At 38.2% G+C, this 17,230-nt stretch overlaps 1 protein-coding gene across 1 annotated transcript; it reads left to right on the top strand.

Annotated features, from left to right (window-relative positions):
• Positions 1 to 3,989: 3,989 nt before the first annotated feature.
• Positions 3,990 to 16,835, top strand: LOC110705678 (trafficking protein particle complex II-specific subunit 120 homolog). The gene is made up of 10 exons (XM_021883584.1): positions 3,990 to 4,400; positions 6,667 to 6,873; positions 6,979 to 7,161; positions 7,716 to 7,825; positions 9,374 to 9,433; positions 10,088 to 10,373; positions 11,810 to 12,102; positions 12,957 to 13,828; positions 14,790 to 15,704; positions 16,078 to 16,835. The coding sequence occupies exons 1-10, from the start codon at positions 3,990 to 3,992 to the stop codon at positions 16,296 to 16,298; spliced, it is 3,558 nt and encodes a 1,185-aa protein (XP_021739276.1). The 3' UTR covers positions 16,299 to 16,835.
• Positions 16,836 to 17,230: the final 395 nt, after the last annotated feature.

Raw genomic sequence — 17,230 nt, 5'->3', positions numbered from 1 at the left:
CTTCAGGAACGTTTTTCCAGTTTGAGCTCTAAACGTAAACTATTGACAAAAATGGTAGCGTGGCAAAACTATTTACCAAACTAAGCTTCCAGGGTAAATCGCTGTCTCGGACAGCGTTTTACCCCTGGTTTTTTTTTTAAAAAAAATTCAACTGGTAAACGCTGTCCCAGACAGCGTTTTACCTTCTGTATTTTTTTAAATTCAGTAGGGCATAAAACGCTGTCTCGGACAGCGTTTTATCCTTGGGTTTTTTTTAAAAAAAAAAACCAACTACAACTATTTTATATGTTCAACATAAAGCGCTGTCTCAGACAGCGCTTTTTTGCTGGAAACAGCAACCAGCATCCAGGCAGAAAACAAGCTTCAGCAAACAGCTTGCATGCTGCAGTCCTCCAACAGCCACCACAACAGCCAGCTCCACAGCCCTACCGTCCATCGTATCTGTTCACATGCAATTTAACAAATCCCAACAGAGTTAACGCATTAGCAATTAACCAAAATGTTAACGATCAAATGTTCCAAATGTTATTAAATCAAAATGTTCCAAATGTTATTAAATCAAAATTTTCTATTACAAAATAATTCCTCCATCTACGATTACAACGAATTTCAGTTAACAGTCATGGGTCCTCTGAGGGTCTCGATGGACACGTTGCCCGGTTATGGCCCTGAACGTGACAACGACTACATTTGCTCGCGGGCCGGTTAGTCTCATCCATTTCATTACGTATGCGCTTTGACCTTGGTCGCCCTATTCCACGCAACATGCTCCCGTCGGGAATGATTCTGGGACCGTTATAGGGCGTCCAGGTTGTCTCGCAAGGGATTGGCCAGAATTGCGGCGCGTATGTGCTCGTGTATGCCTCCGATTGCAGCACCGGGTCAACCCACGGCCGCTCTGATAGTGAGTACGTTGCACATACGGCTAGAACGTGAGAACATGGGAGGTGAAATATCGTAGGTTTGTTGCAGGTACACGTTCTTAACTGAAAGTTAACAGTATGTTTATGGCCTCCTTTACTACCAAGTCGGTCTCCCCTTTCTGTTGTAACTTGGTAAATATGCAATCGACGGTTATACGCATCCACTCTGTGATATCTGGCTTTTGCGGTGTTCTTCTCTAGAATGGCAGTGACCTTGGGGGGGTATGCAAGTCCCTGTTCAAATCTTGCCTCAGAAGACTCCCTTCTCAAAGTGAAATATTTGTTAACTCTATGAAAAGTTAACTCGACTAGGGACATGATCGGTAGAAACCGTGCTCCCTTCAACACGTTGTTGAATGTCTCAGAGAAGTTAGTAGTGCAAATCCCGTATCTACGTCCAGCGTCGTGAAAGAGGGACCACATGGTGAACGGAATTTGAACAATGTACTCCATTGCCTTGTTACACGCCTCACTAATGAAACACAGATCGCCGTGTAGTTTTCTTTCCTGCCTTTGGTACGCCGTAGCCTTGAACATATCTCTCATGTCGTTTCGTCGCACGTGAGTCTTCAAGTTAGAAGCTATGTGGCGAACACAAAATCTGTGATAGGCTCGCGGCTCGGTAAATCCAACGTTCGGATCAGTCATTGCTGCAATGATCCCAGGATGTCGGTCAGATATAACACAAAGGCCATCTCGTTGAGTGACATGAACCCGAATGCAACCCAGGAACCAAGACCAGCTGGAGGTGTTTTCCCCCTCAACCAACGCAAATGCTAGAGGAAATACTTGGAAGTTTGCATCAACACTTGTAGCAACCAACAGTGTTCCTTTGTACTTCCCGTACAAGTGCGTCCCATCGATACAGATAACTGACATACAATGTTTAAAACCGTCGATACAAGGGCCAAACGCCCAAAACACTCTTTCAAACACTTCCATGTTGCTGTAGTAAACACCGTCAACCAACGCTTTGTACTTCCACACAACACACGTTCCCGGGTTTGACTGTTGGAGGGCTTGCATGAAGTGCGGAAGTCTGCCGTAAGAACTCTCCCAATCACCGTAAATATCAGCTATTGCTTTCCCCTTTGCATACCATGCCCTCCGGTACGGGACATCGAAATGAAATTGCTTGGAGATGAGTTCTTGTATGAATTCAACTTTCAAAGACGGATCTTTCCGAACAAAGGACTTCACAAAATCTGATATTAACGACGAATCCAAATGCGGGTGATCAGTGGACAATACTTCCGTGACACAGTTCTCCCGGTGCGGGCCTTTGTATGTGACTAGGGCGAAGCCACGCGAGTGCTTACTAGATTTGGTACCCCGTAGCATCCAACCACATTTTTTCTTGCACCGCAAATGAAGCACACTCTCATTCGATGTAATTGTGGTGTAGAACTGATTCCTCTGTATGGAATACATCTTCACCATTTCTTGGAGCACTTTCTTACTTTCGAACCACATCCCCTTCTCAAATTCCCCCCCCGGAACAAACGACGTATGACTACCCGATTCGGCCCAATCCTGATCAACTTCGTAGTTCTCGTTCACCTGACTGAACCAAGGAATGGGAGTTCTAACCAGGGGCTCGCCCACTTCCATCCGAGCAGGTTCTACATCCATGTTCTGAAGTCCATCTTCCTCCTCTCCGCTATCGGCCTCATCATTTGTGTACACATCATACACAGAAAGTTCGTTATTCACAATATCTTCGTGCAGCATTCGACTGAAAGATCCCATCCCATATTCAGTTGATGGAATGTCGTGTGACGGCACTTGAAAGGGCTCTGTGTTGTACCCAGAAATACGTGTAGATTGTTGTTCTGGCCGAGTACTTTGTTGGGTACATATAGACACCGTTTCCACATATATTTCAGTGGGAACACCCTTCATTGCAACAACGTTCCTTAGAGCTGTCACATGCTTATTCGTAGAAACCGGTAACACTTGAACCCCATTGCCGGTCTCAAACCTCATTTTAATGTGTACGTCAACGGTCATCGGGTCTGAACCAATACTACTATGAACCTCATTCATCAAATCATTCATAGTCATGTTCGGTTCTAGTGTTAGTGGTTCCATATTTCCCCCACTATACTCGACCCGGGGTCCATCAAACAGAATTTCTCCTCCCCACCGGCATAACAAAACTACATTTTGTGACGCCATATTCTACATAACCAAAACACATTTTAGGATTATCGAAATCTAGAGCGAGGTAAATTATCAACATTTTCATTAATAATTAGCAACAATTACATGCAATTGACATGAATTAACAACAAGTAAGAGCAATTACATACAATTCACAATAATTAACCACAATAACTATGCAATTACACTAAATTCAGTTTAGGGCTAACCACGAAATTGAGTGAGTGAGTGTGAGAGGGAGGAGGGCAGCAGCAAGGTGGCGGCAGCAGCGGTGGCGCAAGGGTGGGCGGCGGCGGCAATGCGGGTGTTTGAGTACGGTCGTGGTTTAGTGTGAGAGGGAGGAGGGAAAGCGTTAAGGTTGAGGTTGAGTTCTTGCGCATTCTGCTGAAGTGAACATGCTGATATATGGCCATGAAACGCTGTCCCGGACAGCGTTTCATTTAAAAAAAAAACAGGGCATAAAACGCTGTCTCGGACAGCGTTTTACCCATTGAATTTTTTTTTTAAAAAAACCCAAGGATAAAACGCTGTCCGAGACAGCGTTTTATGCCCTACTGAATTTAAAAAAATACAGAAGGTAAAACGCTGTCTGGGACAGCGTTTACCAGTTGAATTTTTTTTAAAAAAAAAAACCAGGGGTAAAACGCTGTCCGAGACAGCGATTTACCCTGGAAGCTTAGTTTGGTAAATAGTTTTGCCACGCTACCATTTTTGTCAATAGTTTACGTTTAGAGCTCAAATTGGAAAAACGTTCCTCCTTCAGTCCTTCCCAACAATTCGACAACATTCATTTTGCAGAAAACATACCAAAAACACAAAACCATTTCCGATCCACCTTCAAACACTTAATTCTCTCTCCTACAATCTCAATCTTCAACCTTCAACCTTCAAATTCCCCCAAAAATGGAACCAGATGTAAGCATTGAATCAATGTGCACGATCCGAATAGCAGTGCTTCCAATCGGCCAAATCTCACCATCCCTTTTCAGAGAATACGCTTCTCTGCTAACCCTTCACTCAAAAATCGATCTTTCATCAATCAGTTCATTCTACACTGAACACCAGAAATCCCCCTTTACCCATCAACCTTGGGATTCTGGGTGTCTTCGTTTTAAGTTCATTCTTGGTGGGTCCCCTCCTAGCCCTTGGGAAGATTTTCAATCCAATCGTAAAATCCTTTCTGTAATTGGGATCTTTCATTGCCCTTCTTCCCTTGATCTTGATTCAGTCAATGATCAGTTTAACATTGTTTGTAAGGGGTATAACTCTTCTTTGTCTCAGAAGTGCTTTGGGTTTTGCCCTAGTGATGAGCAGGTATTTAATCTATTTATCCTTCAATGTGATTCTTAATGTAATTATCATGTAGAGAGCTGCTAAGGTAATGACGTAAACGGGATTTGATCCGAGGTCTCGAGTGTTGCCCCTAAACATTTTATCTAATTAAGCTAGTTGACATTGACTGTCATTTTGTGGGTGATTTGGATAAAAATGTCATATGTATGTGGGATGAGGAGTTGATAATGTGGTATACCTGTAATTATTATGTGATTTCTGCATTTGGGAAATTGTTGATTTTATGGTTACTTTGGATTTGGATATGAACCTTATTTCAATCGAATGTCCTAATATGTATAGGACCAGGTAATATTACTATAATTGTTAATGTAATTTCCCATTTAGTTGTTGATTTTTATGGTAAGTTAGATTTTGTGTTCATGTTGGCAGATCTTATGTTTAATGAAATGCATCATTTCATATAGTTGCCTTATATGTTCACCTGGGTTTATATGTTATTTGATCAATATATCTGCTTGCTAGATTGTGCGCAGTTTGTTAAGCTGGATCATAGGCATGAATTGGGTTCAAATTGGACTTCTTTTTCGGTAAACCGGGATTTTGTGTTTTAAGCAATTCTAAGCCTTAGTACTCTTAACAGGGTTGAGACTATGAGTTATTGAGCTGCAAGTCTGTAACATTGCTCTGTCTGTTTCAAAAATCCTTATGCTTTTAGTATTGATTATTAGTATTACAAATGGACTTGGACTATTATTTGTTATTTAGTGTTCCAAATATCTTACAAGTTTATCCATGATCTTGTGTATGAGGCAGGGTTTGATATGTTTGAGAATTTTTTATCCACACATTCCTATTGGTTTTCTTAGTTCTCTAGAATACTGTAGGAAATGTTAAAGATGAACGGGGGATTGGGGTTGGGGAGGGGGGATAATTGGCAATGTGCCCTTTGCTAAACAAAATATTGGCAATTTGGCATAAACAGTATAATTCAATGCAGTGGCATTGGCCTATCCTGATTGCTGATGTTTTGAAATGTGATTCTTATGTTGCTGATAGATTTGCGATGATGTTTGATAAGATTAATTTGGGGCACACTGACTCATAATAGATGAATGCAAGGCTGTTTGTCTTAATTGTTCTTTTACTCCATCCCAAATTAAGTCATTTTGAGGTTTACACATACATTTAAGAATTTGTTGATTGTTACATTGGAATTTTAAAATTTACATGAATATTACATAGAGCCAATAGAGGATTTGGAGTAATCATTGAGATTGTACCGTGACAAGGATAGTGGGAGGCAAATAAATTTGGTCAGAATGGCAGCCATTCTAAGATGTAGGGCGTTTGACTTCGAATATAAATATCTAATATTTTCATCAATCATTTGGCTCAAAATTTAACTATACCACCATCAAGATGCGTGTGAAGGGGCTTTAGCCTAGAGTAATAGGATGGTGCCATGGTGGGGGTTTCATTGTTAGTTTGTTACACATGTGGGATTGCGTTTGTCTCTTTTAGCATTTTTGTCAATAGCAAAGAGGCTATTCTTGTTAGACCTTGATTCTATACTCTATTACCTACTATTAGTTAACTTTTAATAGGAATAGGGATATTGATTCAATGATTATAAGCTGAAACATTGTCTACCATAGTTGTAATATTGTCTACTGTGGTCTCTTTTAATTTTGTGGAATTGGACAACATTTGGTTGTTTGTATATTATGTTTCGGAGGACAGAGTTTGAGCCTTGCATTAGATAACAGTGATCTTGAATTTCTTATAAGATTGAATTTTAGTTTTTATATCTGTTCACGTAGAGGCGGAATCTAGAATGTTATCATTTTAATAGGTTCAGTTAGTTTATTCGCCATGTACTTATGTTTGATACACCTGCTTTGTTGGTTCAATATTTAAGCTTTCTGGATTACATGGACATTTGTAGTGTAGAGTCTGCTTGTGCCTTGAAGTTGTATTTGTTATACAAGTTTCAGTGTTTCCCTAAACTCCAAAAATTACCAGATTTGAACCTTTGATTCGGGGGCATAAATACATTTAGTAGCTCTGTACATTTTAAAGGTGTTACTGTGGAATTTTCTGAATGGAGACAAAAGCTATGAGGGGTTATGCATTTGTCAACTGGACTTGCTACAGATTTAAAGTGTGCAACTAGCTGTCCTGTTTTCCTATTTAATTCCATGTGTCCTGCTTCCTTTGCTTCCTTCTTTTAGTCCTCTTTACTTGTGGATGCTTGGTTTAATGGGGCCTATATCTTCTCTTGCAGCTTAAAGATGGCAATAGAAGACAGGACAATTTGAACTTGTTTCCTCCTGCCGATAGACAGACTCTGGAGATGCATATGCACACAATGATGCAGGATATCGCCGCTTCATTGTTGATGGAATTCGAGAAATGGGTCCTCAAAGCGGAATCTGCTGGGACAATTGTCAAGACACCTCTGGATTCACAAGCCAGTCTCAGCTCAGAGGAGGTTTATGGTTTAGGTGTTTACATGGATTTAGATTTTAATTTTTCCTGCTCTGTAGCCTGGTTGCCCCTTCCCAGTGATTGTATCTGACTTGTGTGATGGAAGCAGGTGATCAAGGCAAAAAAGCGGAGACTTGGCCGTGCACAAAAAACCATAGGAGATTACTGTCTTTTAGCTGGTTCACCTGTTGATGCCAATGCCCACTACAATACTGCTTTAGAACTTGCCAGATTGACAGGGGACTTTTTCTGGTATGCTGGGGCGCTTGAAGGCAGTGTTTGTGCATTAATGGTAATCGTTGGGCCCACTAGCTGTCTCATTATATGTCAATTATATAATATTATACGGAGTATTATTTTAGTCTGTTTTGAGTATATGTCTTTAGCAAAAGTATATTTCAAGATGTATGTCTTTTATCCCTTATATAGTAGAGAACTTTATTACAATCAGGCTTCCTTGGAATCCAAGTGAGTACTAACTCCATCGTCTGTTCTAATGAGAATGGAACTGACTTGAAATCACTTAAATCGTACATGTTTATCATCAAGTAGATGGATTATCACTTTATCAGCCTGTAGTTTGTATCTGGGGAGTATCTTTTTTTCTCCTAGTTAATTTCTGTGCATAGTCTCCCTTTCTGTTTGAAGAAAGGGATTATAGTTCTTCGTAAATTGGTTACGTCTGTGACAAGGTTATCATTTAGTTTGTATAAATCTAAGCTGGTATAATCTATAATTACTGTTGCCCGTCTTATTTTTCTGTGATCCAGCTTTTGATTGTTCGATTTTTCTTCCTTTTTTTTCCTTTTTTTTTTTTTTTTTTTTTTTTTTTTTTTTTGTGAATAGATGGATTGTATAGGCCAGAGGGATCCAGTTTTGGAAGATGAGGTGAAGTACCGGTATAACAGTGTTATTGTACACTATAGGAAGTCATTCATACAGGACAATTCACAGAGGTACAGTCTACTCTATACTTGCTTTGTTTGTATGTTATGATTGTAATCTATAAGGATAGTTGGAACCTAATCACCCATAAGTGGGCTTTTAATCAGATGCTCATCATTTTCGGTGGAAATCAATCAAATTATCTAAAATTACCCTTAACACTTAGTTTGCATACAGAACATCACTTTGTCATTGTTTCTGCTGGTAAAACATCAAATATGTGTGTGAAATTATGCTAATTATTGATAGCCATTTCTCCAATTGCTCCTATATTTTCCCCTAGCAAAGAAGCAATTAAAATGGGTTGAACTTGGAAAAAAGGGGAGAGGGATGTTGATACTTTTGGGGAAACATAAAGTAAATTAATCTAAAAGTTAATTGACAGAGGTTTTCTAAAGATTTTTAATGTGAACGCAATTTGGTACTAAAGAATGTGTTTTATGTAATATCTGCACTGATGAGGGCAGTTTTTTTATTCTCACTTTGGGTTATTTCTTGCGAATAATCCTATCTTTAAGTCATTTAGAAATTTGGCCACTTTGCAATAGATTTTGGATGTGAGCATGGGAGGCTATTGGGAGTTTTAGACAAATATCATTTTAATTAGTCAAAATCTAGTCAAACTGGAGATCTAATCAGACTTGAACAATAATTCAGCTGACAGAATTCATAACTTTTTTTTAGGTGAAGAGAACATAGCCTCAATTCACTTGAATTTTATTTATTTGGTATGATTAGAATTGGTCTTTTTGTGATCTATGATCTAATTTGAATGTATTTTTTCTGATTGAATATGATCCAAACTTATTACTTAGTCCATGATCTAATCATATTAGATTAGATCAGACTAAAAATATTTGGATGTTTAGAATAATTACAATGAAATGAATCTAACAAGATCTAACTTGATGATGTATTTCCTTGTATATTAGCGTAAAAATATGGTCAAAGACCAAACAAGACATGATCATACCAAACCATTAAAATCCAAAACATAGAAAACCAGACCTACACAACAATTTATTCTAGGTGAGAACATTATGCTAGTATGTGATGGAACAAAGTATTAACTTTTATGCCATTTTCAATTTAACTTTCTTAAGCAAAAGGCTTAGTTTACAAAAGGCTGTGTCGCGAAGCACAAAGGGTCCTTGGAAGGCTTGCACATCCGTGCACCTATTGTAGCCTTGTAGGTTGCTGCACCTGTTTTTCAAAGAAGCAATTAGGCCTGCAGTTCAGTGCCCCCTCAGGCACTTTTTATAAGCTAAGAGTCTAAGACTGAGGGTGGGGGAAGTTGAATTCAACTTTTTTTAAAAAAAAAAAAATGGTTTTGGTTACAAGGAGAATAGATGGAATATTCATTCCAATATTTGAGCTCACAAGAATGATTGATGGCAAAATTCCCACAAGGGTTCATATTATTTATTAGAGTTCATAGTTTCAAAAAAATTGTTTGTACTCTATTCTCACACATTTCAGCCTTGATGTATAACCTTTGAAAATGAAAAAACCCCTTTGATGTGTTAGCCTGACCATACAGTCTCCTTACTTTCTTGCAGAGTTTCACCTGTAAGCTTTGAACTTGAGGCTACTTTGAGGCTGGCCCGATTCCTTTGCAGGTGATTACTTTATGGGATATTTTTTCCTTATTATCTTGCTTACCTTCTTGATATAATTTGTTTGTGAAAATTCCGAATGGTCTGAGGTTGAAAAATCAGATTAGTGAGTTAATATTCTCCATTTTATTTGTCGTTGCAATAATGGAATCTAGAAGTATGCAATAGTGCCAGTGATGTCGTTTGTTCCTTTTGATGACTATATTAAACAAAGTTTATCTCAGTAGTTGGGATGCTACCTGCAGTTTTTAGAGTATTACTAGACGGACACAATTTTTTATATCTTAAAGTTAATTTCAATTACTCTGCTCTAAATATTGATTCTGTTGTTATAGAGTATGTATAATTATAGTGTTTTTACTTTTTAGTATAGTTGCCATGGATGGTTACCCGCTACATCTTGGCCTTGTGAGCTAGTAGTATAGAAGTTAAATTATACTCCGTAATGTATTTCGAGCCATTGAGGGCTGTACCTGAAATGGTTGAAGCTGTTGGTCTAAATATTTTCTATTCTACACAACTGGTTGATCTTTTTATACTTGATTTTCCTTACCTGATGATTGTTTGGATTATATAGTCTAAGATTGGAAGTTGTATTCTGCTCCTTCCCTCACGAGTTTCTCATCTTGGTCCTTGCAAATTATTTCATTTTGTCAGGAGGGAACAAGCTAAAGACGTAGTAGAACTACTGACAAATGCAGCGGATGGAGCAAAATCATTGATTGATGCCACTGATCGATTAGTACTATATGTTGAGATAGCTCGACTTTATGCAAGGCTTGGGTATGAGAGAAAAGCTGCCTTCTTCTCAAGGCTGGTAGCACAGCTGTATCTGCAACAGGATAATAGATTTGCTGCTATAAGTGCCTTGCAAGTGTTGGCTATATCAACAAAAGCTTATCGTGTTGAAAGCAAAGCATCTCGAGCCAGAGATTCGCTTCCTGTGAGTAATTAATGGCATATATTAAAGTTTGATCTTTGCAAAGCTTGTTCTGAGACTAGTATCTTGTATTGAAACTATTGTTTTGGAAACGAAGAATAAATCTCTTATTCAGTTATTTGCACGTTCCTCTGTATGATCAGAATGTTGATCAACACTTCCAAATTGTCTTCTTGCTCTCAAATGGGAGAGAATGTACTGTAAGTGTGCATTCACAGTAAGGAGTACAAGAAGACAATTATGGATTGCAGGTAAGCATGGCTTCATATTATCATATATGTTGAAAGAGTTAATGAGGGAATAAACTGAATTCAGTTGCTGCTTATTTTCCAGTTCTACTTAGGTGATTGACTGATTGCTTTTAGTTTGAATGTAATATTTTATTCTGATTGAGTCATGTGACATCTCATGACAGAATGTTTTTAATGAAAATCATCCCATGTAACTCGAACAATCTGTATACATGGAGGAGAAGAAATTATGTGGCTGTATTTTCTCGGAGATTTTTTTACATTATGAAAATGTGGCAATTTCTGTCTTCTACCCACTTGGCACTGTTGCCAATTATGTAATTTTTTTTGTTCTCTCCTGTTTGAATGAATTCCTAGTTTTCTACACCCATTGTTCCAAGAGAACAATGTCAAATGAACTTGAAATGTGATAAGCTGCAATTACTGCTCAGGCCTATTAAATTCTTTGCATATTGTAGCATTGTTCAATGCCTCTAGTGAGACTCATGGCTAGGATATGTTTAACAGAGGGGGGGGGGGGGTTAATTTAGAATTATGTACTCTATAGACCCTTGTTCGAATAGGCAATTTACTGCATATACTCCACAATGGATAAGAAGTAAGGGACTGTGCTTAGTGAGGACTTTTGTTTCAGTTTGCTCTTTGTTGGAATTTAAAGCTGATTATTTTCCTTCTAAAAAGATAATATTTCTGATATTGTTTAATTTTTGAATTGTGTACCTATTATCACTGATTTCATGTGCCTATTGGACTTAGACCTCTAATTCTCATTCAAACTGATTGAGCTGGGAGCAGCACTCTGTATTTTAGCGATATTCTTGTAATATCCTATAAAGGTGAATAACTTTATAGTCTTGCGATAAATTAGATGGCAAATTTGTTTCATTACTGACATCAGAGGAGCCCTTCAGCCCCTTCCTAAAAAATAACCCGTACATAATGCATCTTGTATTTTCAGTGAGTCTCTATTCATTGCCCATGTAGATTGCCTTTAGGCTAGAAGCTGCAGAACTTTGTTTAGTACTGTTCTTGTGACTTTGTTAAGGAAAATATCTTCTTTTTTTTTTTGCTGCCTTGTAACTCTTTTTTTTTTTTTTTTTTTTTCTTTTGCTTTCATTTCTGTAAGAACTTGAGCTGTTAAAATTGTCCTTTACTTTCTTTCAACTGTCTACCCTTTGTTGATGATAGGAAAATGGATCAAGTCCTGTGGATGGTGGAAAGATGAATCTCAATTCTATAGTTTCACTATTCGAGTCCCAGTGGAGCACTCTACAGATGGTTGTACTTAGAGAAATTCTTCAATCTGCTGTGCGAGCTGGTGATCCTCTTGCTGCATGGAGTGCAGCTGCGCGACTGTTGAGAAGTTACTACCCTCTTATTACACCAGCTGGTCAAGATGGTCTTGCAACTGCTCTAACCAACTCAGCAGCTAGGCTTCCTTCAGGGACGCGCTCTGCTGACCCTGCTTTGCCTTTCATTAGGTAAATTCTGGCCACAAGTGTCTTTTCATTTTGTTTATGCATGGCAGAATTGGCATCTTCAGATTCCTGTGAAACTTGATAATTAGCCCAGCCTGCAGAAGTGGTGCTATATGTGTTCTTAATCTGCCAAGTGATTTCAGTATCGATGCCATACTCTAAAATTAGGAAAATAAACCTTGACACCAATGGGGATGTTACTACAAGATTATCATTATATATGTATTCTGAATCAATCTGTGTGATAACGTGTAGTTTCTTGTTCTTTTGTGAAATATTGAGTTGTTTTATAAATAGTAACTACAACTGTGGCAATCTCAGAAACCCATCACATTATTTAAAATTTCTATACTTATTTTTTCCGCATTCTTTATTTGCTTCATGTTTTAGCTGTTGAAGGACTGTTAAATATTTAGTCAACTTAAGTTTCTCTATAGCTTTTTATGCTATTGTTACATTGTATGCTTTCTTTATCTCTATGCTAATTTCCACAAAATTGTTCAATTACTTTTGCATCACCTGCCCCCATGTTTCAGTTGCAGAACCTTTATTGAACACATATCTAGCGTCTTACGTAGGAATAGGCTACATGTTTTAGCTTAAGTTGGACGTGTTGATAATTGTTGTTCTCATTTATCTCGATGCTCTCAATCTACCTGTAAGGTGGAGGTTGGTGAAGAACTATTGCTCCTAAATCCGGTGTAAAGTTGAAGTGATCAATCAATGTAATGATAGTAATCTAAAAGCTATTTTGAATGCACTAATGCACTTTTGCAATGACAGCTTGCACTTTTGCTACCTATCTATATCTATCAGGTATAAGTTTGGTTTATGTGTATGTGTTTGTTTGGATGCAGATTACATTCTTTTCCAATCAGTCCATCTCAGATGGATATTGTGAAGCGCACTTCTGGAAGAGAAGATTGGTGGGCGGGTGCTGCTCCTTCAGGACCTTTTATTTACACCCCATTTAGCAAAGGGGACACTAATATTAACAGTAAGCAAGAGCTGATTTGGGTTGTTGGTGAACCAGTTCAGGTGCTTGTTGAATTGGCCAACCCATGTGGTTTTGATTTGGTTGTCGATAGTATATATCTCTCAGTTCCTACTGGAAACTTTGATGCTTTCCCCATCAGTGTGACTCTATCCTCTAATTCATCCAAAGTTATTGCATTATCTGGAATTCCTACATCTGTGGGACCCATAACAGTTCCGGGATGCATTGTTCACTGCTTTGGAGTTATCACTGAACATCTTTTTAGAGACGTTGATAACCTGCTGCTTGGTGCAGCACAAGGGCTTGTTTTGTCTGATCCTTTCCGTAGCAGTGGCTCCCCAACTTTAAGAAATGTATCAGTCCCAAATGTTTCCGTGGTTTCTTCTCTGCCATTGCTTGTCTCGCATGTTGTAGGTGGTGATGGTGCTGTCATTCTATATGAAGGTGAAATTCGTGATGTATGTATAAGCCTGGCCAATGCAGGAACAGTTCCAGTTGAGCAAGCCCATATATCATTGTCTGGGAAAAACCAAGATGCTGTCATTTCACTTGCATATGAAAATTTGAAATCTGCCCTTCCACTTAAACCAGGTGCAGAGATCACTTTACCAGTGACGATCAGAGCCTGGCAGCATACCACTGTGGATTTTGATACTGCTGCAGGGAGGTCTGGGGGTTTGGGACGACAATCAAAAGATGGGACCAGCCCGATGTTGATGATTCATTATGCAGGTATGTATTTAGTCATGAGACATTGAGATTGGCATGAGTTTTGTCTGCCTTTCTATTCTAAACTCAAGACTAGTTACCACTTGGCACTAAATTCTTCCAGTATAATCTAATTATGTCCTCGTATGTAATTCTGTAAAGAAATAGCTATGAATTCATAGGCTAACTATTGCTGTAAACAAAAATAAAAAAATATAAAGGAGTTGTTCTTCCCTTTCTTTCCTTCTTATCTCCTCTGCATCATTTTGTTCTCCCTTTTGATCCAGAATAAAAAGATTCTTCACATTCACGATCAATAATTTTTTATTTTTTTTTTTCACTTCTCTCTCCTATTCTCTCTTTCCTACATAAGTTATTTGATAATGTTTAACAAACAACTTGGGTGTTTGATTAGGTCTCAGAATAATATTGAATTTTTGTTTATAAACAATTTGCACATTTTTCAATGTTGCTTGATCAATGATTGAACTTGCTCACCCTATTAACCAAGTTTCTTGTTGATTTTCTAATGAACAACTTCTGTTTAGCTCCAGCCAACCCCCCTCCCCCTTTTTATAAATTATTTTAGCCAATGAAAACCTTCATGAACGACTTATGGTTCATGAAGATTGTTGCTTTAGCTTGTAGGTTTTTTTTTTTTTTTTTTTTTTTTTTTTTTTTTTTTTTTTTTTAGTGGAGACAAAATTCTGCTCTGCATGCTTCCTATTGCTTTACTATTCGTCTTGGTGTTCATGGTTCTGCTCATGTCTGCATTGTACGAGTATGATTGTATTGCTGCACATTCACATGCCTTGTCATGAATCTCCTTTAAATTACCCATCTTAGTTTTTTCCTAGTATTTGAAAAATAATTGGAACACCAGCCACAAGCTGTTATTCATTCCCCTCCTTTCCTCCTTTCATGTTAATGTTATAAAGATCCGATAGATTTATTAATCTATTTTACAAATGAATCTCTTTGCCAGGGCCCTTGGGATGTGACATGGAGTTTGCAGCAGACAATTCCCTTGTACCTCCTGGAAGACGCTTAGTTGTGCCATTGAATGTCTGTGTTTCACAGGGATTATTTTTTGTGAAGGCTCGTATGTTGTCAATGGAGATTCCTGCTCATGTTGGCAAAAACCTTCCTAAACCATCTATAGCAGACAATGATACTGAGCTATCTTCAGGTTCTAACAGAATTGAAAGATTGGTGAAAAAGGATCCATATAGGGGCACTTGGGGATTGCGTTTCCTTGAACTTGAGTTGTCTAATCCTACTGATGTTGTATTTGATATTAGCGTTTCTGTTCTGCTCGAAAATTCTAGTAACGAGGATAGTTCTACCGACCAAGAACCTGCTGAGTTTGGCTATCCAAAAACCACCATTGACAGGGATTCCTCTGCTAGAGTGCTGATACCACTGGAACATTTTAAGTTACCAGTTCTTGATGCTTCCTTTTTTATAAAGGAGCGTTTGGTTGATAGAACTTCTAGTGGTAGAAATTCAAGCTTTTCAGAGAAGAGTGCTAAAGCCGAGCTAAATGCTTGTATAAAGAACTTGATATCAAGGATTAAAGTCCGATGGGAATCTGGAAGGAACAACACTGGAGAACTGAATATCAAGGATGCAATGCGAGCGGCCCTTCAATCATCTGTTATGGATGTGCTGCTCCCTGATCCCTTGACTTTTGCCTTCTGGCTTGCTCGGGGTGGTTTAGGAGATGATCTACAGAGTTCTGCAACAGAGAGCTCAGTGTTAGCACATGACATGACTCCTATGGAAGTTCTGGTTCGTAATAATACCAAGGAATTGATCAAGATGAATCTCAGCATTACATGCAGAGACGTAGCTGGAGAGAACTGTCTTGAGGGTCCCAACGCTACTGTATTGTGGGCTGGTAAGTAGAACTTTGGAGCATTTCTTCTCATATAATTTTCTTTTTATGGTGGTGATTTTTGAGAGCAAAGAAGTACTAGCACAATCTTATTTGGTGAATTTGTCATTAACTGTTACGGAAAATAAATCATGCTAGTTTTCTATTTCAACTTTACATTGAACTGGATGTGTTGTTTGCTGAAAAGTGTTGTTTGCTGAAAAAAGACCACTGTTAATTGTCTACTTAAAGATAGAAGCTTGTTGTATATGGTCTGGTGTAAGTTTGTAAACATGCATTTCGTACTAAAGAAATGCTAAACACAAGGGGTGAGTTTATGCCAGTTAGCCCTGTTAGGCTGATTACTGATTCTTATCATATATCTGCTTTTGTTTAGGTGTTCTCTCTGGAATCACTTTGGAAGTACCTCCGCTTCAGGAAATTAAGCACCAATTCTCATTGTATTTCCTCGTACCTGGTGAATACACTTTAGTTGCTGCCTCGGTGATCAATGATGCTAACGAGATCCTTAGGGCACGTGCAAGAAGCGATTCACCCACCGAACCAATCTTCTGTCGAGGACCTCCTGTTCACATCAATGTTTGTGGGGCAGCATGATTGGTGGTTTGCTGAAATTGAATGCCAGTAATTAGGCAGAGATTAGAAGGTTACTTTATACATTGGAGTTGAATACAAATCCGGCTTTTTGGTCCATCTGTGTCCCTGCTGCTGAAATCATTTGAGTTTGTACCCCTTCTGCATAATTTTGCTGCTCTAGGGGTCATTGAGTTGGAACTTTTGGTGATCAGCATTATGGGCATATGGCTAGGTGTGAAGGCCTATTAGGTTGTATACATGTATCATTTTGATTCGAATTCTGGGTTTTTTGGGTAGTTCCTTTTAGAATTCTCTGGGGAAGTGAGGAATTCTGGGGTAGTTCCTTTTAGAATTCATGGAGCGTTACCAAATTTTTGGAAAAATTGATTGAGCATTTATTTAATTGAAATGTTTCATTGTTAGACTGCAACAATATTTGAAAAAATTATCAAAATTCAGGTACTTGTTACTTGAAGATGATAATTAATCATGTATTAGTTCATGGCAAATATAAGACCACCTAGTGTGCAATCTGTGCATGACTATCCGACTATTCAAAACAGGTGCTCAATTTAGTAGTTTAAGCCATATTTTTAAGAAAATCTAGTGTTTTTCATTTGTGCACACGTTAAATAACACTACAAAAAGAAAAACGCGGTTGTCACAGAAACCTAACATACTTCGTATACTCATTACTTCTGTATTCAACACTTATTGTCATCCCCATAGAATGTCTCAGCACTTAATGACTTCTCCAACTTACAGAAAGTACAAAAAAACACCGTATGAAAGCTTCTCTAATGTCATTCTCAGTTAGTTATTTGAAAATTGTCCAAGGTGAGGTAAGGATTAAACTTCATGATGGATCCAAAATATTAAAATGACCAAACTATAAATAATAAAAAAAAAATGCGTCAGCCGTGAGTTGAACCCGGGTCTATTGCTTGTAAGGC

The sequence above is a fragment of the Chenopodium quinoa genome, unplaced genomic scaffold (assembly GCF_001683475.1).
Source record: "Chenopodium quinoa cultivar QQ74 unplaced genomic scaffold, ASM168347v1, whole genome shotgun sequence".
NCBI classification, from domain to species: domain Eukaryota; kingdom Viridiplantae; phylum Streptophyta; class Magnoliopsida; order Caryophyllales; family Amaranthaceae; genus Chenopodium; species Chenopodium quinoa.
This window is presented reverse-complemented; position numbering and strand designations above follow the sequence as displayed.